Here is a 26,457-nt window from a genome sequence, read left to right on the forward strand (position 1 = left end):
TCTGACTAACAGAATTTTTATCCATTAAAATGTTGGAAATTATTTTGTGCAAATAAAACATTATTACAGAAAACTATCACATCTGAAAAGCAAAATGTGGTTCAGTGAACAGAGAGACGAGGCCGGAAATCCCACACGGGACGCTCCAAGCGCCAGAGGAAAGCTAGGGAGGGGTTGACTGGTTCTTGCAGGGAGACAGAGCAGAGCTCATCCGTCTTCCTCTCGGGGGTCCCCTCAGGCCGTGGCACGGACTCCACCAGGCTCAGTTAAGCTGCAGAAGTTAAACACAGGCAACGTCTGTCAAAGGGAACCTGCCATCATGTTTTGCAACGACAGTGCATGCTGCGGTCGCGGCGGTCGCCCGAGTGGCTGCAGGGTTCAGTGGACAAAATCTCTAACCCCGCTGACAAAGCTTGTAGCTCCAGGGTCAGAGACCCGGGTTCCTGGAGCCCCAAGTGCTGGGCTCTGTCCCTACTGCTTCCTCCCTGCAGTTCACTGGAGACTGTTCTCTGAAGCAGCTGGAGTTATCACTGCAAAAGCTGAGCTCAGCCCACGCTGTATCAGCAGCCACAGAGAAATCCCTCTCACTAGAGTCTTTCACACCTAAAGTCATGGCAGAGAAAACAAGGGGGATTTGGCTGCAAACCTGTTCCTGCACCCCCAGTGTGAATAAAAGGGAAATAAGTGATCCAGAACTCCCCTGTTCTGCTCCTTGGGGCTGGTTTGCTCGAGGGGACGGGCCAGGGAGACTCAGGGTCCAATGACTTGGACTGGGTCTCTCTCTCCAGAGGCCTCAGTGAGAGCAGTGAACCTCTAGGCTAGAGCCCCCCTCACTTACCCTTGGCAGATAGGTCAGAGCCATTAGATCCTTGGTCGTTTGCTGTGCAGAGGAGGAGGAGAAGAGAGAGTATATTAGCGTCTCTCACAGGGCAGGGTTTCAGCGTAGTTAGCAGATACGGGGACTCCTACCCAAAGGGAACAGTCATCACCTCACTCTTCCTGAGCAGTGAGCTGGTTCGTGCACAGACCAGTCTACAGGGCAGCTGCCCATTGTTTACCTGTGAAAAACGTCACCACTGCAGGGGGACAGCACTGCTTTGTGCTCTTCATGCCTCGTCAGAACGGGAGCCCAGACTACTCAACATTCAACGGCTGGCAAAGCAGGAGATGCTGGGCTAAGGATACTCCTGCCAAACAACCTCAACTCCGCCTCCTTTGGTCTGTGCCCAGAGGGGTCCCTCACGCAGACCACAGACGTCACCCTCCCCCCGCCAATGAACAGCAATTCCCGCCTTAATCAATGGCGCTGCTCCGAACAGTGTGGACGGTATGAAGAGGAATGCGGATTTGGGGTTGTGCTGGGCACACAGACAAGGGCAAGTTCGGTTTGGCACGGTGCTGGTCTATTCCCTGTTCCTATTCCCAGACCCACTGGGGCAGAGTTCGAGTTGTGTGGGAAGCATCATTCTACCTCTGCATGTCCTGGTTTGCCAACCTTTGACGTCTGGGAATTAAACACTCTCTAGGAAAGGGGCGTGGCCCCTCAGAGTCTGAGACCTCGGCTGCCACGCAGGAAGCAGAAGGGCGGGACGGGAACTGGACATATAAGAGGCGAGCCCTGCAGCTCAGTTGAGCAGGAGTTGCCGAGGAAGTCACACGCTTCCAGCCCACTGCTGGAGCCCTTGGAAGACTCCTGGTATCTTGGGTGCGTCCCTGGGACAGCAGAACTGCCAGACGCCCGATGCTGAGGAGCTGCTGGGATTGCCCCTGGCAGTGTGCACCGCGGGGAGACGGAGGACGACCCGGGGTTCAGCTACACCTGGGGGAGGGCAGGGAAGGGGAGGAAGTAGCCCAGGGGCGGCTGACTCCTGTCCAGCTACGTTGCTGACTGGCACTAGGTCAGTGCGTTGCGGCTGGATCTCCATTGAGATAGTGACAGACCGCTTTGCCGTTGTTAGAGCCCTGGGCTGGGACACGGTGCAGTCAGGTGGGCTCACGTTCCCCTGTCACCCTAACCCCAGGGTTGGCAGCCTCCCCACCTTAAGCCAGGAGGCCTGAGCAAGTCGATAGCCCCTGCCTGAGCCGTAGGCTGTTCCCTGCTCTACCCTGCCAGAGGGTTGGCGCCTTAGACGGCCAACTGCCCCCTTTCTTCGACTGTTGTTCCAGGAGTGTCAGCAAAGGGACGTGGCCTCCCTCAGAGACGGACACGGAGCGAGAGCCACACCCGCCTACTCGCTTACACACACCCATTCTGACAGGACACAGGGAGCCCACGGCAGGGCTGAGCACCTGCAACCTTAACTCCCCATTAACAAAGTTCTTGCATGTGAATTTCCATGGTTCTGGAGTAACGAGGAGGGAGGGAGGCACGCACGACTGAGGGCCAGCTGTAGGAGGAAGGGTGGTGCTTTGAGGAGGTTTTGTTGGCACTTCTCAAACCCCCTCGGTTACCCACTGAGGCACCCCTGAGAGGGTAAAGAGAAAGCTGGACGGCTACACCTTATCAGGGCCCGGCAGATCTGCGCACTTTATACCAGCTCTTAGTGCCAGGCATTAGATGGCCTCCAAGACAGTCAGTAATTTATGTAAATATTTCCCATAATGTTAGTCTTCGTCCTATTCCTAAAACTAATTACAGGAGACCACTGAGGAGGGGATTTGAACACGTGGTCATCGAGGCGACAGAGTGGTGCTGATTTAAGTCAATGGAAACATTCCCATTGGCTTCAACAGGCTTTGGATCAGGTCCAGATTTCACAAGCACCGAAAACCAACTTTCAGGTAAGTCAAAAGAAGTGTAACATTAAAAGCAGGTCAGACACCTTCAGGGTCACACTCAGCCACACACCGCACAGCTCTAGGGGGATAATAATTCAGCCCCAAACCACTGTATACATTCCTGACTATCACCTCATCTACACGAGCAAAATTGGGACCCATGCCCGCAAGCCATGCAATTCCACCAGTGATAGCAAAGGTAGAGCAATTGAGGAGATGGGGTTCGGGTGGCTTTAATCACCGTATCATCTGGAGTTGCTCTGAGCAACGTTAGACAACGTGTCAACAGCACTCTACACTACTGAAGAAGACACCTGTTGGGAAAATAAGAGAGCAGGGCACAGATTATCCAACAAATTCTGGGAATGTATTGGAGACAATTTTTATTCCAGAAGGTGGAGAAAACTACTAGGGGAGAGGCTGTTCTAGATTTGACTTTGACAAATAGGAAGGAACTGGTTGAGAAGTTGAAAGTGGAAGGCAGCTTGGGTGAAAGTGATCATGAAATCATAGAGTTCATGGTTCCAAGGAACGGTAGGAGGGAGAACAACACAATACAGACAATGGATTTCAAGAAGGCAGACTTTAGCAAACTCAGGAAGTTGGTAGGTAAGGTCCCATGGCAACAGGGCTCTCCCTAGGGGGGTGTGGGTCCTGGGATAACCCCTCCTCCACCCCAGGCCACATCCAACCCCGTCCCTTCCTGCCCTCACCCCCATTCCCCCCCTTCCCCTGCCCCTGCCCTGCCTCTTCCTGTCCCTGCTCTGCCCCGCCCCCATTCTGCCCCTTCCCCCAAGTGCCCACCGCCTCCTCTCCCGAGTGATGCCGAGAGCGTGGTGAGGTCGCACTGCCGCTGGCCCCCATGCTGCCCAGGCCCTGCAATCCCTGAAGGGCGGGGCCCCCAAAGCGCGGGGCCAGGGCACCCACCCTGAACTGTCCAATGGACAGAACGGCTCTGTATGGGAAGCAAGTCTAAAGGGGAAGACAGTTCAAGAGAGTTGGAAATTATTCACCGAGACATCAAGGGCACAAGTGTAAACTATCCCACTGCACAGGAAAGACAGGATGGATGGCAAGAGACCACACTGGCTTAACCAGGAGATCTTCAATGATCTGAAACTCAAGACTCCTACAAAAAGTGGAAACTAGGTCAAATTACAAAGGATAACTATAAACAAATAACACAAGCAGGTAGGGACAAAATTAGAAAGGCCAAGGCACAAAATGAGATTAAATTATCTAGAGACACGAAGGGTAACAAAAGTCATTCTATAAATACATTAAAAGCAAGGACAGGGCAGGCCCGTTACTCAAGGAGAAGGGAAAAACAATAACAGAAAATGTGGAAATGGCAGAACTGCTAAATGATTTTTCTGTTTCGGTTTTCATCAGAAAGTTTCAGAAGTGATTGCCAATGAAAAAGAGGTAGAATCTGGGGCTAAAATAGGGAAAGAACAAGTGAAACGTGATTTAGACAAGTTAGATGTCTTCAAGTTGCCAGGACCGGATGAAATACATCCTAGAATACTCAAGGAGCTGACTGTGGAGATATCTGGGCCATTGGCGATTATCTTCGAAAAGTCATGGAAGACGGGAGATTCCAGAGGACTGTAAGAGGACAAATATAGTGCCAGTCTCTAGAAAAGGGGATAAGGACAACCTGGGGAATTACAGCCCTGTCAGCCGCACTCCCAGTGCTGTTAGCTACGCCCCTCGTGCGGGTGGCTTTTAGAGCGCTGGGAGAGCTCTCTCCTGGCCCTGGTGCCGCCATTCCATGCCGGTGCCATGGCAGCGCTTTAACGTTGCTAACAGCCTAGGTGGAGCTACTATAAGGTGGTTACAGGACTGGTTGGAAAACCGTTCCCAGAGAGTAGTTATTCGTGGTTCACAGTCAGGCTGGGGTCCCACAGAGATCAGTTCTGGGTCCAGTTCTGTTCAATATCTTCATCATCTGGGCATCACATTTCAGAAAGGATAGTGGACAAATTGGAGAAAGTCCAGAGAAGAGCAACAAAAATGATTAACGTCTATAAAACATGAACTATGAGGTAAGATGGAAGTAACTGGGTTTCTTTAGTCTGGAAAAGAGAAGACAGAGGGGTCAGGACAACAGTTTTCAAGTGCATAAAAGGTTGTTACAAGGAAGAGGGAGAAAAATTGTTTTCATCAACCTCTGAGGACAGGACAAGAAGCAATGGGCTTGAATTCCAGTAAGGGCGGTTTAGGTTGGACATTAGGAAAAACTTCCCAACTGTCAGGGTGGTTAAGCACTGGAATAAATTGCCCAGGGAGGTCGTGGAATCTCCAACACTGGAGGTTTTTAAGAGCAGGTTGGACAAACACCTGTCAGGGATGGTCTAGAGATGAAACTTAGTCCTGCCCTGCAGGATTCCCTGCCCTGAAGGGAACCGGACGAGATGTCCTCTCGAGGTCCCTTCCAGTCCTACGATTCTATGGTACTAGAGCAATAGTTGGAGATTTCCCTAAAATCCTCAGTGTAGACAAGGCCTATGAGTGGGAGCGAGGATCTCCTGTCAGTGGCTCCAGGCTAAAATCCACAAGCAAATACTGATGGCCGTTCAGAGATGGCCACTTGAAAAGAGGCGATGGGTCTCTTGTCACTTACCCTGAGCTACAGCATAGCCGTCTCCCTTCTTCCCTGCAGAGAAAAGGCAAATTTCAGTGAATTCAGCTCCCAAGGCAGGAACCGACTCTGATCTGTGTCCACAGCTCCGAAACCGGGCCCCTGGCCCAGCACAGCCCCCTGGCGCTCAGTAATGGACTCAAGGTCCCAGGCGCTCATGATGGGCTGGAGAGAAAGACACAAAGAGACAGAGTTCCAAAGATCTCTGCCCACTGGGTGCTGAGCTCTATGGAAAACCTAGCCCCATCTAAACTGTAACCCGCACCCAGTATCTGGGTCTGGCCCTCCAGCAGCTCCCATTGGGGGTCATTAGCTCAGTCCCGCAATGGGGCAGTTACACCGGACTGACACTGGCTCCTGTACTGCTGTTGGCCTTAGGCAGGTGTGCAGGGCCCGGCAAGTCCAGAGAATCCCCCCATCCCAGGCTCTTTACCTGGGTGTTTCTTTTTCCAGACCACTACTCCGATTATAACGCCAACCAGGACAACTGCAGTGATAACTCCAGCCACAGTGGGAATCAGATTGTTATTTGGTTCTGAAATGGAATGGAGAGAATGATCAATGGGGAAACCCCCCTCCCCGACTAAAACCCCCTTTCATCCCACTGCAGGGATCAGTCAATCAGCTCCCCAGGTTAGGGCTGTGTCCTGCAGCCCTCCATCTCTTCCACTGAGCTCCATGCAGCCACCATGCACTACGCCCCACCGTAGAAAGTCCTGGACACAGCCTTTGCTACTTCAATTCATAACACTTAAAATAGAAGACTTTTGGAACATTCATCAATCCTCATAAACCTCTGTGTGGGGGACGATTGATGTCAGCATCATCCCTAAATTGGAGGGGGGAAAAAGACTTGCTGAAGGTCACACAACGAGTCACTGCAAGAGCCAAGAATTGAACCCAGGAGTCCTGGCTCCCAGCCCCTAACCCCCCTTGACAACGCTGACTTTCATGACTAATGGAACTCCATTGTGTGATTCTGGTGACAAACTGGAAACTGACCTCAAAGCTCTGGATTTCCCTGCCAGGAATGGAGTTACAGACACAAAGCGTGTTTTTTGAGGGGGCAGGAAGTGAAGAGGGGAGGATAGAAATATTTTAATACTGTTCTTGGTTTATATAAACCTGTTCAAACCCGAGTTCTCTATACATATTCAGCTGCACTAATCAGCTTCTCCTGTTGTCTGAAAGATCCACATAATAAAACAGCAAAAAGAAAAATATTTCGAAGAGAATAAGGAAATGTGGGTTTTGACACAAAAATTGGCAGGGGACGTGGTAGCAGGATCGTGATGTGAAACCGTCTGCTGACGAGAGTCCCGGTGCAGGCTGCCCTCTCAGAAATTGTTTGCACTTCCAATTTTTCCACATCCCAATTAACCAAGCAAAAAGATGGTTGGAAGGCAGCTCCATAGGTAAAAAATTCTTCTAAGACTTTCTTGTGCTAGGGGCATAGGAGTCTCTCCCCCGTGATGCAGGGCTCTAATCTGCCTCCTCGCTCCATTCCAAGGCCATACCCTTCCTTCCAGCATCACTGCGCACAGAAACAAGCTGTTTCCAAAATTAAACATCTACCTCTGGCCACATGGGCAAGGATGAAGGGCCCCCAGAGCTGTATTTCTGAGAACCTGCTGAAGTTGAGAACAGGCTGGAAGCTGAAGCAAGACAAATTCTGACTGCAAATAAGGGGCAGATTTGAGCTTCCCCTGGGATGGGGTAAATTCTCCATCCCTTGGAGACTTTACAGCTGGAATGGGCATCTCTTTCTGAAGGATCAGCTCTAGTTTGCCCACAGGCTACCAGGTTGGTCTCTGGTGTGATTCCCTGCACTGGGCTTTGCAGGAGCTCAGACTGCTCTCTTCCAGCCTTAATGTCCGATTACTAATCTTCTCCCTTCAGAGACACTGTATTGCTGAGATGTATCCGACAGCCCCAGAGGCAGCAAACTGGAGAGCAAGACATGAGCCCCAGGCACTGTGGTCCCAACTCTAGCACAAGAACTTGACTGCAGAGGGACAGGGCAAAAGAGGACAGGGCCTCACAGACTCTGAGAAAATTCCAGCTTCAGCCTATAAATCCGAATGAGAATTTTTCAGGGTTTGAGTTTAATGGATTCCCCCTCTCCCACTAGGAAAACAGACAAACAGACAAACGCCTTACCCCAGGAGATAGAGAGTGGCTCTAACAGGCTTTCATGTTCCACGCGACATGAATAATGGGCTTTGATCCTGGGATCAATCTCCATTGTCACCCAGGTCTGGTAGGTCCCATCCCCACTGGGTAGGATGCCTTCAGAGTAGGTCTCCTGCTGTCTGCTCTCCCCATTTCTCAGCCAGGTCACGGTGATGTCCCGGGGGTAGAACCCACTGACCTTACAGGAGAGGGTGATGAGGCCATCATGAAATGACCTGTCACTCACTCTAGCTGTTGGGCGCACTGGAAAAAGGAAGAAATTGAAGTTAGCTGTTTTTAAGCTCTAATCCAAGCAGCCTTTGCTGGAGCTTTGCAACATGAAATTCTGAGACCCCAGCAGGGGCAGAGGATGAGAGTCCATGAGACGGAATCCCTCTGATGAGAGAGAACCACCATGTTAGAGGATTTCTGTGCCGAATTCACAGCATCAGCAACAGTGAACCCCGAATCCAGGTCTCTGACCAGATTCTAGGAGTGTGGAAATGAGAAGCCTCTGCTCCCAGCCACAATGACACAAGTACCTTAAAGGGCTTCACTAAGCTCCAGATACAGGTGTCATAGATGTCAATCCTTAATCACACACTATGTTTGTGCTCATCTCCTATCAGTCCGTGGATTTGAAAGAGAGAAGAGTCTTGCCCTGGCCATGGCTCAAAAAATGAACTAGATAAACTGACCAAAAAGAGATGGAAAGGACCATTAAACAAAAAAAATGACACATGGTTGTAAACTGCCCCTCAAACTAGCTAATATTAATTGGCTAATTTCTTATAGGTTTCAGAGTAGCAGCCGTGTTAGTCTGTATCCACAAAAAGGAGTACTTGTGGCACCTTAGAGACTAAATTTGTTAGTTTCTAAGGTGCCACAAGTACTCCTTTTCTTATAGGTTGTTACCAAAACTATTTACCCCAATATTATGGATTTCAAAAGGATTTACACACGTTGAAAAATCAGTTTCCCAGCCCCTTGGCACTGAAATACACATTACATTACTGCTGGGTTTGGCTTTTTCTTCCTGGCATTTGTAAAAATGACAAAGGACAAGATAATGTTCCCCTGAGGTTTGTGAGAGAAATAAGCAACTCATATAATTGTTGCAAAAAACTGGGTACAAATTTCAAGCAACCTTGAAGAGCAAGCGCAAACTGTTCGGGAACGGAAAGATTAGGGTGTGTAATGGTGCTAACAAATTTGGGGAATTTGTGTCCATGGTAACAGACAAGGTACGTACGTGGGTAATAGCGAGTTAACATTTTGAAGCAGACTACGCTGCAACTGTCCCCCTGAGTCGGAGTGTTACAGCATTTATCCTCTTCCCTTCTATGTTTGTTCTGATTAATCTTTAACTAAAAAGCTTTGGTAATAAATGTGACTGAGTGAGATTATCTGCTGTCTTATTGATAAAAGAATCAAGGAATAAGTAAGCAGGTGTTGCAGCAAAGGTAGGTCTTGAGGGCGAAAAACTTTAAGGACAAGGGGAGCCTTCTTCCAGATTAGTATGGGGAGGGCAATTCCACATGGAGGGGATGGCATGGAAGAAAGCACTTAGACGACTGTGGGAGAAGTCTGGACAAAGAGGCAACAAGGACAAAGCTACCGTCATTGGTGGAACACAGGGGCTGGGGGTCACACAACGAATATGATGGTGCAGACAGCGAATGAGGAAGAATTACATGGTGAATGAAGCTGGTGTCCATAGAACTGGTGGCACTTCCATAATTAAGCTTGAGTGGCACTTTCTCTGCAGAGTCTGTTTTTCAGACTGCTCTAACACGCACACGCCCAGGCAGATTGCCTTGATAATGCTGCGTCACACCAGGAGAAGAGGCAGAATTTGTGCTGCAAATTTGGGCTCATTTGGTCAGCTTCTCTACAGTGAGCTGCTTTAAACATTTTCAATTTCTTATCTTTTTTTTCCAGCAGAGCTGGGGGTAGGGGAAGAGAGGGGTTGTTTCCCCACCCATCCCTGGAGCAAGGTTAGCTGAACTGCCCCCTACCCCCCTGCTCCATTTTGGAACTGGGGCTGGGGAATGGAGATGTAACTTGTAGTGACCTCCTGGGTGGGGCTTGTCCCCCTGCCTTACCTTTCCTCTGCAGAGTCTCCTTCCCGTACTCTATTTCCTGGCTAAGACGTTCTCTACAGTACTTTTGCAGGTAGTATTTCCATCCCTGGTTGTCATCTACTTCAATATCCCATCGCCTCTTGGTGATCTGAGCCCCAATATCTGCTGCTACCCAAGTCATGGTCTCCTTATCCAAGGTAAGAAAGTCTCGTCCATCATACGAATCCTGGTAAAACACCTGAATGACGCCGTCGTCCCGGAGATCACAGCCGCATATCGTCTGGATAACATGAAACCCTGAAACACAGCTGAGGGTCAGCAGCAGCCTCTCTCTGAAAATCTCACCATGACCCCACTGCAGGTAGCCCAGTGGGTCCTCCCCTTGCTACTGGGCCCTCCCTCCCCTGAGAAATGGGGTTTCCACTTATGCTGTTGGGTCCCTCCCAGCTCCTTTCAGGAGGGAACCCAAACCCGCAGGGGGCCCACATTCCATCTGTTGGGTCTTTGTACACTAAAGACCCCCCACCGCAGACAGCTCACAACTTTCAAGGAGTACCTCACCGCTGCTTGTTCTTGTATGTTCCCTGCAGGGGGTGCAGGATAGCATGACCTCAAAGGGAGTACTCCAGATATTGCAGAGTCTATCCCCTCCAGCTCTCTGAGGATCCCCCCCAGCAATTCTGGTAGTCAGGGTCATTTTAGGGAAAAGAGAGAGTGCAGGAGGCTCTGTATCCCCCTCCCCCCGCTCTGGTTGTATTAATTTTGCAGAGTCCTCAGGGCATTTGGTCCCCCACCTCCTCCATTCACAGTACCCCCCATGTCCCTGTGGGGAGGGGGTACAGGAGGTCTGTCCCCCACACCAACCTCTGCTCTGGTTTAAGGCCCTCACAGAATCCCCAGGGTCCCTCTGTTTCCCTGCCCCATCTTCCCCATGCCCCCAACTCAATCTAGGAACGGCAAAGCACCAACTTCGGATGCTTGGCCTCTTTTTCACACGGCCACTGTCTCCAGGTGATTCCCTGTAAGGATCAGGCCACTGACGGCCCTTAGTTCATCTGGCCACCATTTTCCTACAGCCAGGCTAATCTTCACAACAACGGCCCCCGTCTTGCACACAGCCAAGAGCAGACTCAGTTAATACAGCCACCTCTGGGCGACAGGAGGCAGGGGGGAGACTGGGCGGGGGGGCAGGGGGATATGGGGATGGGGATAGGAAGGAGAGTTTACGGGAGGGGGAGGTAGGCTGTGGTGAACAGAGAAGACTGTTGGGATCACAAGAAAGACTGAAACGAGTGGGGAATGGATCAGACCCCTCGCTTGGCAAACAGGGCAGAATGTGGGTGGCACAAAAATAACCCACACAGGGTCCCAAATATTTTCACTCCTCCCCCACCCTGCATTAGATACATCGAGATAAACGTCTAGATTTTCAGCAATGACTAGTGATTTTGGGTGCCCAACTGAGACTTTTTAAAGGGGCCTCATCAGAACGTGGGAGCACCCAGCCTCTGAATCTCAGACACCCAAAAATCACTAATCACTTCTGGAAAAATGTAGGTCAAGGGATTAAAATACAATTTGGGGTCACAGCCACAGGTGAGAGCCGAGCCCACTGAGCTGTGTCCCTGAACTATGCCCCAGGTTTAGACAAAAAGCAGTTACTAACATTCCTGTGACGGCTGTTCTCAGAGCTGTGTTGCACACGTCCATTCCACACTAGGCGTGCGGGCCCCGCACACAGTCGCCGGAAACTTTCCCCTCGGTGATACCCCTCAGGCCGGCTCTCGCGCCCTCTGGTGCGGCGTGCTCATGTCGCAGTGCGAGGGGACCGGTTGACCCCGCACCTTCTCAGTTCCCTCTTGCCGGCAACTCCAACAGAGGGGTAGGAGCGTGGCTGGTGGAATGGACGTGTGCCACGTGTCTCAAAGAACAAGCGTTACAGAAAGGTTAGTAACCATTTCTTCTTCTTCAACTGCTTGCACACGTCCCTTCCACCTTCGGTGACTCCCAAGCAGACCTATAAGAGGTGGGTTAGGAGTTCATGGACACGTGGATTACAACACTGCTCAACCAAACCCAGTGTCATCTCTAGCTTGCTGGGTGATGGCGCCGTTGGAAGAAAAAGTGTCTCCTGACGCCCAGGTCGCTGCTCTGCAAATGTCCTGGATCGGGCCTGGGCCACGAACACCACTGAGGAAGCTCGTGCTCTCATAGAACGGGCCGCCAGGAAGGCGGGTGGTGGGACACCTGCCTGCTCGTACCACATGTGAATGCAGAATGAGCTCCAGGATGAAATTCTCTGAGCCTTTCATCCTGTCAGCTACTGCCACAAAGAGCGGTGTGGATTTACAGATCGACTTTCTGTATAGTCCTTTCTATACAGAACACTGGGGCGCGCCTAACAGCCAGAGTGCGGAGATGTCATTCCCCTCTATTCTCGTGCGGCTTCGGGAAGAAAATAGGTAGGAACGATGATTACTATGAAACTCCAAGACTACCTTTGGGAGGAACACGGGGTGGGGTGACATTGTAACTTGTTGTTAAAGAACAGCACACACGGAGGTTTTGACATAAGAGCTCTGATCTCCGAGACCCTCCTGACTGAGGTAATTGCTTCCAGAAAGGCGACCTTCCAGGAACGGTACAACAGAGGGCACAATGCCAGTGCTCAAAGGGAGGCCCCGTGAGCTCGGACAGGACCAGGTTTAAGTCCCCCAGGGGGATGGGTTCCCAGATTTGCCGGTATGGCCTTTCAAAGCCCTTGAGCAAGTGAATGGACATTTCATGTGAAAAAACTGACGGACCACGCAGCAGGGGTAGAATGCGGAGATGGCGGCTAGGTGCACCTCAGCAGATGGAATCGCTAGACCTGGCTGCTCCCAGATTGTTCTGGAGAATCTGCTTCATCTGAGAGATGACTCAGCCAGTGAGAGGCAGGGGTGCCGGAACGGGGGGACCGAGGGGCCATGGCCCTGCCCCTTCAGCAGGAGGTGAGAGCAGGGGGAAGGGGGTGGAGCCTCAGGGGAAGAGGCGGAGTCACAGTTTCAGCCCCGGGCCCCCCCCCCCCCACTCATAGGGAGGTTCTGGCACCCCGGTGAGAGGCCTTGCTGGGTCGACCAAATGGAGAAACGCTTCCACTCGGGGAGGTAAGTAGCTCTGGTAGATGGTTTCCTACTGCCTAGCAAGACCTAGCAGACCTGCTCCGCACAGGCCAGTTCTGCAGGCTTCACCATGGAGCTGTCAGGCAGATGGAGCATTTGGCCACGATCTTGCGAGATCAGGTCCAGAAGGGGAGGGAGCGGCATTGGAGTAGCTACTGGCAGGTCTAGAAATAAGCCAGACTAGTGCTGACGTGGCCAGGCTGAGGCTATGAGAATAACCTTCGCCCTTGACCTCAGCAAGACCTTGTGCACAAAAGGAATGGGGGGAAGGCGCAGAACAGGTGCTTTCTCCAAGGGAGTAAGAAGGCATCTGGGAGCAAGCCCGGGTTGCAGTCACACAGACAGCAGAACTGACATTTCCCCTTCCTGTCTGGTTGTGAACAGTTCTACGAGGGGAGCACCCCACCACTGGAAAATGGCCCTTGCTATGTCGGGGCATAGGGACCATTCGCAGTGAGAAGAGGAGCTGATATGCCAGCTTGTTCTGGGCTCCCGAAAGGTGAGAAGCTTCAAGGTGGATCGAGTGCTTTATGCAGAACTCCCACAAGCAAATGGCTCCTGACATGGGGGGAGAAGAGCGGGTCACTCTCTGCCTCGCAACCACGTTTTACATCAACATACTGTCTGTGAGAACTCGCACCACCTTGCTTGCGATGGGTGGGAAGAACACCTGACGCGCTAGGCGGACCTGAGCTCTCTTATGTTCATCCGTAGCAAGACTTCCTGCTGGGACCACTGACCTTGTGTCCTGAGGTGCCCGAGATGGGCAGGCACCATGAACACCGAGTCCAAATGATGGCTGTTTGGCCAGTACACTGAGGCCAGCCAAGCCTGAAGGGGTCTGAGGTGCAACCTCGCATACCACATCACGTACGTGCACATGGCCACGTGACCCAACAGCCTGAGTGGGCCTTGACCTGTGACAACACTGACTGGAAGTGGGCTTCTGGGAGGAAGGCCCTGGCCTGGGTAGAATTGAGCACTGCTCCGATAAACTCTATCCTCTGAACCGGGAGGAGTGTTGACTTCTACTCGTTTATCAGCAGGCCCAGTGGGTCAGAGACGCCCTTTGGCCTTCGGGATTAGGCAGTAACGGGAGTAAAACCCTTTCCCTCTTAAGTTCCGAGGCACCTCCTCCATGGCTCCTACCCGGAGAAGGGCTTGCACCTCCTGGGCTAAAAGTTGCTCATGAGAAGGGTCCCTGAAGAGGGTCGGGGATGGAGGGTAGGACGGAGGCATGGAAACGAACTGAAGCGTATAACCCTCCTCCACCGTACTCAGCACCCAATGGTCTGAGGTGATAAGGGACCTGGCTGAGCTGAAGCAGGAGATGGTCCAAAAACAATAGGGGACAGGATCTAGTATGGGGACTGGTGTAACGTCCTCAGGCGCCTCATCAAAAATTCTGCTTGGAGCCCGCTGAGTACCCGAGAGGGCCAGGCAGTGAGGCTGAGGCAGATGGGGGCGGCTGTCTGCACCTATAACTTCTGTTCTGCTTTTTGAACAGGTCCTGACAAAGCGGAGAGCCTGGGAAGCGGACAGGCTGTTGGGGCTTGAAATGTTTCCTTGAAGGCACCGAGGCACGGAGATTCAAGGACGTGAGGATGGCTCTGGAGGCCTTCAGGCTGTGGAGTTTGGCATCTGTTTGCTCTGAGAAGAGCAAAGTCCCTTCAAATGGAAGGTCTTGAAGAGACTGCTGGACCTTTGTCTGTAGGCCAGAGGAGTGAAGCCAGGAGCCCCTTTGCATGGGCACTGCTGATGCCATAGTCCCAGATGCCACATCCACTGTGTCAAGGGTGGCTTGTGGGGAAGCCCTGGTCACTGCCTTCCCTTCCACCAGAGCAACAATCTCCTGCCTGGACTCTTGGGGAAGCGAGTTTTTAAATTTCAACATGGAGTGAAAGTCATATCTGCCCAGCAGTGCCTGTTGACTGGAGACGTATAGCTATAGACCACTGGTAGAATACATTTTCCTACCACAAGGGGCTGAGGACACTCTTGGGTGAGGACCAATGTGACAGGCCAGTACACAGGGGAATCAGGGGACTGGCGAGTGAAAATCCCAGGCAGGAAGGGCAGAGCAAATACGTCAGAGAGACCCTCACCCGTCAGGGACAGTTCAGAAGTGCCAGGCACTGAACGCTTATGGATCATCCCCGTGCTAAGTGAGACGGCCCAATCTGGGGGCCTGGCCAGGTGGCTACAGCCCCCCACATCAGGGACTGAGCAGGAAGAAAGGCTCTTTACACAACTACCGATAGTGTGCAGGGGAACCTGCCTGACCCTGGGGGCTCCAACAGGGGGACATGGGCAGGGGTTTCTGCTGCCAGGAGTAAGGAACCCGGGAGTCTCTGCACGTTACAGGGGCTGATTCTCTCACTAACTCTCCAGCCCAAGTCAATGTCAGACCCTCACTCTGCGGTGTGAAGAGGAATCTGACCTTAGATAAACTCACCTGAGAAATAAGACAAAGCGAATAATGAAGGAGGCTCACTGGTGAGCAGCTTCTCCCCGGGGCTGGGGTGAATGAAGCACTGTCTGCTCTTGTGACCTTACTGTGTGTCTCATGATAGTGGACGGTTTTATTAAATCCCCAGTTCCTGGACTCATGGGATTAGGGGAGAGTCTCAGCTCTCTTTTCCTAAAGCAGTAACTTCTAGCCCTTCTAGCAGCAGAGAAAACCCCAGAAATTGTTCTCTAAAGGCTCAAACCAGAGGGCAAATAAAAATAAGCTCCAATATTATCCCCAAAATACTCACGACATTTAAGCCAAACTCAGAATTTTTGGAGCCTGACTCATGATGTCTGAACACTCAGGCTGTCGATATTGTGATTCTCCATCACTCGGTGTCTGGGAATTGAGACAAGACGTCTCAGAGCCCTGTTCTGGTTCTAGGGTCTGTTGTAGTTGGGAGGAACAAACCCCTCCATGCAGGAATCTCCAGCTGTGATTCTCTGGCCTGGGTGCCCAGGAGGCCAGACTAGCCGGGTCCAATGGGACCTTCTGGCCTTTGCACCTCTACTGTTCTGCCTGGGAATGACGACACACGAGGGGGGTAGAGGTTCCCCTGAACGGCAGCAGAGGCAGCTGCAAGTGGGACTGGTAGCAGAAATCTGGGGTGTTTGGGGAGGAAACAGTATGAAAGTCCCATTTTGGAGGGTGTCAAAAATGTCTTTTGCATGGACCCTCCATCCGGCAGCCCCCACCCCCATGTGTCCCTCTGGCCCGCACGTTCACACTGACTCCTGTGAGAAAATGCCCCTGCGGGCCCCTCCGTCCCCTCCCCCCGCTCACACTGACACCACCATCCCCCGTTCTGTCCCTGTGTCCCCGTGGCCCTAGGTCGGGCCGTGTCCGCACTCACCCTCGGTCCGGTTGTAGAGCTCACGCAGGGCGTTCAGACTCGTGTTGAACCAGGCCTCCCAGCGCCGTGACCACAAGAGCCGAAGGTCCCACAACTCTGGGCCCTCGTTCTGCGCCATCCACGCTGTGCCAGGCTCCACTCTCTGCATCTCGCTGGTGTAGACGTAGATGACTTGATCGTCCACATAGCCGACACGGCTGTACCAGGGCAGCCCTGGGCCAGGCTCGGACACCACCGTGTGGAATATGCGCCTGGAGTGCAGGCCTGGGGGTGCAGATTGGGGGCAGGGAGGTCAAACTTGCCCCAACCCTGCCAGGGAGCCCCTGGCAATACACGAGAGGCGACAGTGGCCCTCAGGAGTGCTCCTGTGGGGGGGGCGGGGAGGGAGACCTGCAGAATGGCCCACACAACGGCCTGACTGGGGAGAAAGAAGGATTGGGGTAGGAGGAAAAGGGGGGCAAAGATGGAGGGGGGGAATGAGGGGGAGATGGGAGAGGGCCTGGAGCAGGGGAGCAGACAGGGAGAGTGTATTAGGGGTACGGGGGCAGAAGGGGAGTGTGAAGAACGAAAGGGGGCCCAGGAGGAAGGGCAGAGCTGGAGGGGGATGTGAGGAGCAGGAGGGGGATGTTATGGGGGAGGGTGGGGAAGGAGAAGGGCTAGGGCTGTAGAAGATGCAGAAGCTGAAGCTGGGGGTACAAGGGGGGGGTGGCAGGGGGAATGTGTCCAAGCTGCAGGTGGGAGCCAGGGCCCCAGCTGTGCACACAATTTACCATAATTTATTAAGAACATAAAAATGGCCATACTGGGTAGGACCAAAGGTCCATCTAGTCTAGTCTCCTGTTTTCCGACATTGGCCTATGCCCGGTGCCCCAAAGGGAATGAACAGAACAGGTGACCATCAAGTGATCCACCACCTGTCGCCCACTCCCAACTTCTGGCAAACAGAGGCTAGGGACACCATCCCTGCCCATCCTGGCTAATAGCCATTGATGGACCTATCCTCCATGAATTTATCTAGTTCTTTTTTGAACTCTGTTATAGTCTTGGCCTTCACAACATCCTCTGGCAAGGAGTTCCACAGGTTGACTGTGCATTGTGTGAAGAAATACTTCCTTTTGTTTGTTTTCAACCTGCTGCCTAGTAATTTCATCTGGTGATCCCTATTTCTTCTGCTATGTGAACGGGGTAAATAGCACTTCCTTATTCACTTTCTCCTCACCAGTCATAAATTTATAGACCTCAGTCAGAGCCCCCTTAGTCAACTCTTTTCCAAGCTGAAAAGTTCCAGTCTTATTTATCTCTCCTCCTGTGGAAGCTATTCTATACCTCATATCACGTTTGTCGCCTTTTTCTCATGGGGTGACCACATCTGCACACTGTATCCACGATGTGGGGATCCCATGGATTTACATAGAGGCAATAAGATATTTTCTTATTATCTATCCCTTTCCTAATGATTCCCAACATTCTGTTTGCTTTTTTGACAGCCGCTGTACATTGAGTGGATGTTTTCAGAGAACTATCCACAATGACTCCAAGATCTCTTTCTTGAGTGGTAACAGCTAATTTAAACCCCATCATTTCATATTGGGATTATATTTTCCAATGTGCATTACTTTGCATTTATCCACACTGAATTTCACCTGCCATTTTGTTGCTCAGTCACACAGTTTTGTGAGATCCCTTTGTAACGCTTCGCAGTCTGCTTCGGACTTAACTTATTCACGCTTGGCTGCACATAGGTCCCTTGTAGGGACCAGGCCCCCTGTTGTGTCAGTCACTGCACGGGCCCTGCCCCATGGAGCTCACAGGCTGACCACCCGCCCCTACAGTCGGGTTCACCTCACACATCCACAGGCAGGATCAGGATGAAAGCATGGGTTGGGGAAGGGCGACAGCTCCCAGACAAAGGGCCTGGTGCTGCAGACACTGAACCCCTGATCCCTTCACTCCAGTGAGCGTCCCACTGATGTCAGACACTGCTCAAGGGAGTTATACACACCCTTTCTGATCCCCACAACTGGCTCTCCCTTCCAGCCTCCGACACTCATCCTTGGTAACTTCGGCTTCCAAGGCGATGGCCTATCCGACCCTCTGCTCCCCATCTCCTCACCCTCCCCTCTGCATTCACCCAGCAGCCCTGGGTCAGCTCCCCCACCCTTCAAAAGGGCCATGCACTGAAGTTGTGTTCACCAAGCCCTGCTCTCTGAGCTCTCCAGTGCTGATTCCCCTTCTCTGACCATCACCGGGTCTCTCTCAGCATCACCCACCTCTCCCCATGTGTTATAATGAATATTGTGTGTGCCTCAGTTTCCCCCGTGAGCTGCATGGTTAACAAGGTGGGGGAAAGGATTAATTGCTCTGCAGAGATCCAGGTGTGACTGATGACTCACTATCTGGGGTCTGGGCCCCACGCTGATGGGAGGTCCCAGAAGACGACTGCCCGGACATTTGGCACCTAGCAACTAATGACCATGGAGGACCCATCCTCTGCAGGAAGCCAGGCAGCTGTGACCAGCTGGAAAACAAAGAGCTGAGGACGAGGCCAGGTGACAATGTTTGGCAGGAACAAGAACAAAAGACAAAGGAGGGGCCTCTGGGGGCTAAGTATGGGCTGTTGGAGGGAGGAGAAGCTTCTGGACTGGGACAAAAGAGAAAGTTCTGGACAGACCCAGATGGTCTTGGCTGTAACTTTCCATTCTCTAGTCTTTAGGTTAAGTTTAGAGATGAGAGCAACAAGGTTGAGGTCGTGGTGGGTGTCTGCTATAGACCACCAGACCAGGAGGATGAGGTAGATGAAGCTTTCTTCGGACATCTAACAAGTTTCCAGATCACAGGCCCTGGCTCTAATGGGGGAATCCAATCACCCTGACATCTGCTGGGAGAGCAATACAGCAGTGCACAGACAATCCAGGAAGTTTTTGGAAAGTGTTGAGGACAACTTCCTGGTGCAAGTGCTGGAGGAACCGACTAGGGGCTGTGCTCCTCTTGACCTGCTCACCAACAAGGAAGAATGGGTAGGGGAAGTAGAAGTGGATGGCAACCTGGGCAGCAGTGACCATGAGATGGTCGAGTTCAGGATCCTGACAAAAGGAAGAAAAGAGAGCAGCAGAATACGGACCCTGGACTTGAGAAAAGCAGACTTTGACTGATGGGGAGGATCCCCTGAGAGGCTAATATGAGGGGGAAAGGAGTCCAGGAGAGCTGGCTCTATTTGAAGAAGACTTATTTAGGGCACAAAAACAAACCATCCCGATGTGTAGAAAGAATAGCAAATATGGCAGGTGACCAGCTTGGCTTAACAGTGAAATCTTCAGTGAGCTTAAACTCAAAAAGGAAGCGTACAAGAAGTGGAAACGTGGACAGATGATTAGGAAGGCGTATAACAATACTTCTTGAGCATGAAGGGATGTAATCAGGAAGGCCAAAGCACAGTTGGAGTTGCAGCTAGCAAGGGATGTGAAGGGTAACAAGATGGGCTTCTACAGGTATATGAGCAACGAGAAGGTGGTCAGGGAAAGTGTGGGCCCCTTACTGAATGGGAAAGGCAACCTAGTGACAAATGATGAAGTACTCACAATGCTTTTTCTGCCTCGGTCTTCACAGACAAGGTCAGCTCCCAGACTGCTGCACTGGGCAGCACAGTGTGGGGAGGAGGTGAGCAGCCCTCAGTGGTGAAAGAACAGGTTAAGGCAGCGGTTCTCAAACTGGGGTTCAGGACTCCTCAGGGGTTGCAAGGTTATTACAGGGGGGTCGCAAGCTCTCAATCTCCACCCCAAACCCCACTTTGATCCAGCATTTATAATGGTGTTAAATCTATTAAAAAGTGTTTTTAATTTATAAGGTGGGGGGGTCGCACTCAGAGGATTGCGATGTGAAACGGGTTACCAGTAAAAAAGTTTAAGAGCCACTTGCTTAAGGACTATTTAGAAAAGCTGACATTCACAAATCCACGGAGCCGGATCTAATGCATCCAAGGGTGCTGAGCGAGTTGGCTGATGTGATTGCAGAGTCATTGGCCATTATCTTTGAAAACTCGTGGCCATCGGGGGAGGTGCCAGAAGACTGGAGAAAGGCAAATATAGTGCCCATCTTTAAAAAAGGGGAGAAGGAGAATACGGGGAACTACTGTACAGACTGGTCAGCCTCACCTCAGTCCCTGGATAAATCATGGAGCAGATCCTCAAGGAATTCATTTTGAAGCACTTGGAGGAGAGGAAGCTGATCGGGACCAGTCAACATGGATCCACCAAGGGCAAGTCATGCCTGACCAACCTGATTGCCTTCTATGATGAGAGAACTGGCTCTCTGGATATGGGGAAAGTGGTGCATGTGATATATCTTGAGTTTAGCAAAGCTTTTGACACAGTCTCCCACAGTATTCTTGCCAGCAAATAAAAGAAGTATGGGCTGGATGAATGGACTATAAGGTGGATAGAAAGCTGGCTAGATCATCGGGCTCAACGGGTAGGGATCAATGGCTCCATGTCTAGTTGGCAGCTGGTATCAAGCGGAGTGCCCCAGGGGTCGGTCCTGGGGCTGGTTTTGTTCAACATCTTTAATAATAATCTGGATGATGGGATCGATTGCACCCTCAGAAAGTTCATGGATGACACTAAGCTAGGTGGAGAGATAGATATACTGGAGGGTAGGCTCCAGAGTGACCTAGTCAAACTGGAGGATTGGGCCAAAAGAAATCTGATGAGGTTCAACAAGGACAAGTGCAGAGTCCTGCACTTAGGATGGAAGAATCCCATACACCGCTGCAGGCTGGGGGCTGACTGGCTAAGCGGCAGTTCTGCAGAAAGGACCTGGGATTACAGTGGACAAGAAGCTGGGGATGAGTCAGCCGTGTGCCCTTCTTGCCAAGAAGGCTAACAGCATATTGGGCTGCATTAGTAGGAGCACTGCCAGCAGATGGAGGGAAATTATTATTCTCCTCTATTTAGCACTGGTGAGGCCACATCTGGAGTATTGCATACAGTTTTGGTCCCCCCACTCCAGAAAGGATGTAGACAAATTGGAAAGAGTCCAGCGGAGGGCAACAAAAATGACTAGGGGGCTGGGGCACATGACTTATGAGGACTTATGAGGACATATTCTCTGTGTATAAATAAAGTCTGCTGCAGTTTCCACGGCATGCATCCGATGAAGTGAGCTGTAGCTCACGAAAGCTCATGCTCAAATAAATTGGTTAGTCTCTAAGGTGCCACAAGTACTCCTTTTCTTTTTGCGACTTATGAGGAGAGGCTGAGGGAACTGGGGTTATTTAGTCTGCAGAAGAGAAGAGTGAGGGGGGATTTGACAGCAGCCTTCAACTACTGGAACAGGGGTTCCAAAGATGATGGATCTAGGCTGTTCTCAGTGATGGCAGATGACAGAACAAGGAGCAATGGTCTCAAGTTGAAGTGGGGGAAGTCTACGTTGGATATTAGGAAGAACTATTTCACTAGGAGGTTGATGAGGCACTGGAATGGGTTACCTAGGGAGATGGTAGAATCTCTATCCTTCAAGGTCAGCTTGACAAAGCCCTGGCTGGGATGATTTAGTTGATGTTGGTCCTGCTTTGAGCAGCGGGTTGGACTAGATGCCCTCCTGAGAATCATCATAGAATCATAGAATATCAGGGTTGGAAGGGACCTCAGGAGGTCATCTAGTCCAACTCCCTGCTCAAAGCAGGACCAATCCCCAATTAAATCACCCCAGCCAGGGCTTTGTCAAGCCTGGCCTTAAAATCTTCTAAGGAAGGAGATTCCACCACCTCTCTCGGTAACGCATTCCAGTGTTTCACCATCCTCCTCGTGAAAAAGTTTTTCATAATATCCAAACTAAACCTCCCCCACTACAACTTGAGACCATTACTCCTTGTCCTGTCATCTTCGACCACTGAGAATAGTCTAGAACCATCCTCTTTGCAACCCCCTCTCAGATAGTTGAAAGCAGCTATCAAATCCCCCCTCATTCTTCTCTTCTGCAGACTAAACAATCCCAGCTCCCTCAGCCTCTCCTCATAACTCATGTGTTCCAGACCCCTAATCATTTTTGTTGCCCTTCGCTGGACTCTCTCCAATTTTTCCACATCCTTCTTCTAGTGTGGGGCCCAAAACTGGACACAGTACTCCAGATGAGGCCTCACCAATGTCGAATAGAGGGGAACGATCACGTTCCTCCATCTGCTGGCTACGCCCCTACTTATACATCCCAAAATGCCATTGGCCTTCTTGGCAACAAGGGCACACTGTTGACTAAGATCCAGCTTCTCGTCCACTGTCACCCCTAGATCCTTTTCCGCAGAACTGCTGCCTAGCCATTCGGTTCCTAGTCTGTAGCCGTGCATTGGATTTTTCCGTCCTAAGTGCAGGACCCTGCACTTATCCTTGTTGAACCTCATCAGATTTCTTTTGGCCCAATCCTCCAATTGGTCTAGGTCCCTCTGTATCCTATCCCTACCTGCCACCGTATCTACCACTCCTCCTAGTTTAGTATCATCCACAAATTTGCTGAGAGTGCAATCCACACCATCCTCCAGATCATTTATGAAGATATTGAACAAAACCGGCCCCAGGACCGACCCCTGGGGTACTCCACTTGATACCGGCTGCCATCTAGACATGGAGCCATTGATCACTACCCGTTGAGCCCGACAATCTAGCCAACTTTCTATCCACATTATAGTCCATTCATCCAGCCCATACTTCTTTAACTTGCTGGCAAGAATACTGTGGGAGACCGTGTCAAAAGCTTTGCTAAAGTCAAGAAAGAATACATCCACTCTTTCCCTTCATCCACAGAACCAGTAATCTTATCATAGAAGGTGATTAGATTAGTCAGGCATGACCTTCCCTTGGTGAATCCATGCTGACAGTTCCTGATCACTTTCCTCTCATGTAAGTGCTTCAGGATTGATTCCTTGAGGACCTGCTTCATGATTTTTCTGGGGATTGAAGTGAGGCTGACTGGCCAGTAGTTCCCAGGATCCTCCTTCTTCCCTTTTTTAAAGATGGGCACTACATTAGCCTTCTTCCAGTTGTCTGGGACTTCCCCCGATCGCCATGAGCTTTCAAAGATAATGGCCAATGGCTCTGCAATCACAGCCACCAACTCCTTTAGCACTCTCGGATGCAGCGCATCCGGCCCCATGGACTTGTGCACGTCCAGTTTTTCTAAATAGTCCCTAACCACCTCTTTCTCCACAGAGGGCTGGCCACCTACTCCGCATGCTGTGTTGCGCAACGCAGCAGTCTGGGAGCTGACCTTGTTTGTGAAGACAGAGGCAAAAAAAAGCATTGAGTACATTAGCTTTTTCCACATCCTCTGTCACTAGGTTGCCTCCCTCATTCAGCAAGGGGCCCACACTTTCCTTGGCTTTCTTCTTGTTGCCAACATACCTGAAGAAACCCTTCTTGTTACTCTTAACATCTCTTGCTCGCTGCAGCTCCAGGTGCAATTTGGCCCTCCTGATTTCATTTCTACACACCTGAGCAACGTTTTTATACTCTTCTCTGGTCATTTGTCCAATCTTCCACTTCTTGTAAGCTTCTTTTTTATGTTTAAGATCCTCAAGGATTTCACTGTTAAGCCAAGCTGGTCACCTGCCATATTTACTATTCTTTCGACACATCGGGATGGTTTGTCCCTGTAACCTCAATAGGGATTCCTTGAAATATAGCCAGCTCTCCTGGACTCCTTTCCCCCTCATGTTATTCCCCCAGGGAATCCTACCCATCAGTTCCCTGAGGGAGTCGAAGTCTGCTTTCCTGAAGTCCAGGGTCCGTATTCTGCTGCTTACCTTTCTTCCCTGTGTCAGGATCCTGAACTCGACCAACTCATGGTCACTGCCTCCCAGAGTCCCATTCACTTTTGCTTCCCCTACTAATTCTTCCCTGTTTGTGAGCAGCAGGTCAAGAAAGCTCTCCTCCTAGTTGGCTCCTCCAGCACTTGCACCAGGAAATTGTCCCCTACATTTTCCAAAAACTTCCTGGATTGTCTATGCACTGCTGTATTGCTCTCTCAGCAGATACCAGGATGATTAAAGTCGCCCATGAGAACCAGGGCGTGCGATCTAGTAGCTTCCGCGAGTTGCTGAAAGAAAGCCTCATCCACCTCATCCCCCTGGTCCGGTGGTCCATAGCAGACTCCCACCACTACATCAGTCTTGTTGCTCACACTTCTAAACTTAATCCAGAGACACTCAGGTTTTTTCTGCAGTTTCGTACCGGAGCTCTGAGCAGTCATACTGCTCCCTTACATACAATGCTACTCCCCCACCTTTTCTGCCCTGCCTGTCCTTCCTGAACAGTTTATAACCATCCATGACAGTACTCCAGTCATGTGAGTTATCCCACCAAGTCTCTATTATTCCAATCATGTCATAATTCCTTGCCTTCACCAGGACCTCCAGTTCTCCCTGCTTGTTTCCAAGGTTTTGTGCATTTGTATATAGGCACTTGAGATAATGATCGCCCCTCATTCTGTCAGCACCAGTCTAGTCGCACCCACAGTCCCCAATGGGTCATATGTGTCCTGGAAGCAGGTCGTTCAAGGTGTCATCCTAGGAAGGAGATGTTACCCTGCTCTGTCTCTGGCTGCGTGTTTGCTCCCCTGAGGTCTCTTCCAGCCCTGATATTCTATGATTCTGTGCTCTGTGGCCTAACCCTGTTTAGGTCAAACCAAGCCTGTTACTGAGGTGACACAAGGGCACCAATGTGCGTTAAACCACTTTAAGGAAACCCCAAACCCACCCCGCAGCCTCACCCAGCTCAATACGGGCTGCTGAGCTCCCCAGGGCCTGAGCTGCTGCCTCCTGGGGAACAAGGAAGATTCAAGTCCACGCCTGGAAAAGCAGGATGGGCCTTCCCCTCTCCTCACCCCACCCTGCAGGGATCCGGAAGCTCTTTCTCCGGCAGGTTCAGGAGACCCCAACCGCACAAACGCAGCAGCTGTTCTGGGCTCTGCCGCGGGAGCTCACCTCGCCCAAACGAAGACCCGACTAACGCACAGATCCAGGGGCCCCAAACTCTCCCCCGCCCCGGGGCGCCAACACGCGGCCAGAGAGAGAGCGGGGCTGACATCTCCTCCCTGGGATGACGCCTCGAAGGACCTGCTTCCAGGACAGACAGGACCCATTGGGGACGGTGGGTGCGAGGAGACTGGTGCTGACGGGGCCCGGCTGGACGGAGCCGAGGACAAGCCGCACGCGGGAGTCCCGGGCCCTGGGGTGACGCCCGGCGTGAGGAACCGTCCGGGAGCCATTAAAGGTCCGAGAGACCCGAGAAGCCTTTTCCCGTCACTGACCCCTGGTCTGTCTGGGGGGTCAATTTCCTCCCCCCGCGAACCCTCAGCCCGGCTCTGCCCACGAGACGCGGGTCTGAGCGCCCCGCCCGGCCCGGAGACGCGGGCAGGGACCCGGCCTGGGCAGCGCCTGGCCCCGGGGATGCCCCGCAGCCCGGGAGCCGCACGGGGCCGCGAGGGGCTGGTCGGCGGGTGCAGCACCCATGGGTGCCGGTCCGAGCAGGGCCGCACCCCCCGGCTGGGGGCGGTGGGCGGGAGACGCCGGGGTCACCGCTCGGGTCAGGGGCGCTCCGCCCCCCCCGGCACATTGTCCCCGCAGCCCCCGGCAGCGCCGGGCACAAGGGGGCCAGGACCCCCCCCCGGTCACTAGAGCAACGTCACTGATCCCTGTCAGCGACCGCTCAGTGCCGGGGGGGGGCGCGGGGGGGTCTCCCGACACCTCTGAACGCAGAGCCCAGAACCGCCCCCCCCGGCACCCAGCTCCCCCCACCCCCCCGGCACCCCCCGGCCCGGCTGCCCCCCCCGGCACCCAGCTCCCCCCCCGCACCCCCCGGCCCGGGGTCTCCCCCCGATACTCACGGGATCGGGCCCCCGGCAGGGCTGCAGCCCCCAGCAGCGGCAGCAGGAGGCGCAGCGCCAGCGCCATGCCCGGACCCCCCGCAGCGCGGCCGGACGCGGCCCCGGGAGCCTCCGGCCTGCAGGGATTGGCTGGGGAGGGGGCATCCCGCCAATCGCGACGTGGAGACCTGTTTCGTCATCAGTCGCTGGGCAGATCCCGGCGGGGCCGGCAGGCGGAGGGAAAGCGAATGTCCGAGCGGGAGAGGAGGGGCGGGTTCGGCGCGGGACCCGAGAACGCCGCGGGGGGCGGAGCCAGCTCCTGCCCCCGAGCCTCCCGCCAATCGCGACGCGGAGCCCCGGCGCCGTCACCGGTCGCTGGGCAGAGCCCGGCGGGGCCGGCAGGC

At 52.4% G+C, this 26,457-nt stretch overlaps 1 protein-coding gene across 3 annotated transcripts; it reads right to left on the reverse strand.

Moving 5' to 3' along the window:
* LOC311514247 (class I histocompatibility antigen, F10 alpha chain-like) lies at nucleotides 1–26,178 on the reverse strand. 3 transcript variants are annotated; one of them, XR_014709850.1, is made up of 9 exons: nucleotides 26,075–26,178; nucleotides 16,205–16,468; nucleotides 9,700–9,975; nucleotides 7,583–7,858; nucleotides 5,856–5,957; nucleotides 5,405–5,437; nucleotides 3,020–3,092; nucleotides 839–880; nucleotides 1–271 (listed from the first exon to the last, which is right to left on the reverse strand). XR_014709850.1 is itself a non-coding variant. In XM_084652672.1 (8 exons), exons 1-8 carry the CDS (start codon nucleotides 26,139–26,141, stop codon nucleotides 267–269), a joined length of 1,065 nt encoding a protein of 354 aa, XP_084508798.1. In that variant the 5' UTR covers nucleotides 26,142–26,178; the 3' UTR covers nucleotides 1–266. The 3 variants fall into 3 exon arrangements, 2 of the variants coding, with proteins under 2 accessions (XP_084508798.1, XP_084508799.1); XM_084652672.1 differs by lacking the exon at nucleotides 3,020–3,092; XM_084652673.1 differs by lacking the exons at nucleotides 1–271; nucleotides 839–880; nucleotides 3,020–3,092 and adding an exon at nucleotides 3,601–4,856.
* Between the last annotated feature and the right edge of the window lie 279 nt (nucleotides 26,179–26,457).

The sequence above is a fragment of the Lepidochelys olivacea genome (assembly GCF_965140295.1).
Source record: "Lepidochelys olivacea isolate rLepOli2 genome assembly, contig: Scaffold_42, whole genome shotgun sequence".
NCBI lineage: Eukaryota > Metazoa > Chordata > Testudines > Cheloniidae > Lepidochelys > Lepidochelys olivacea.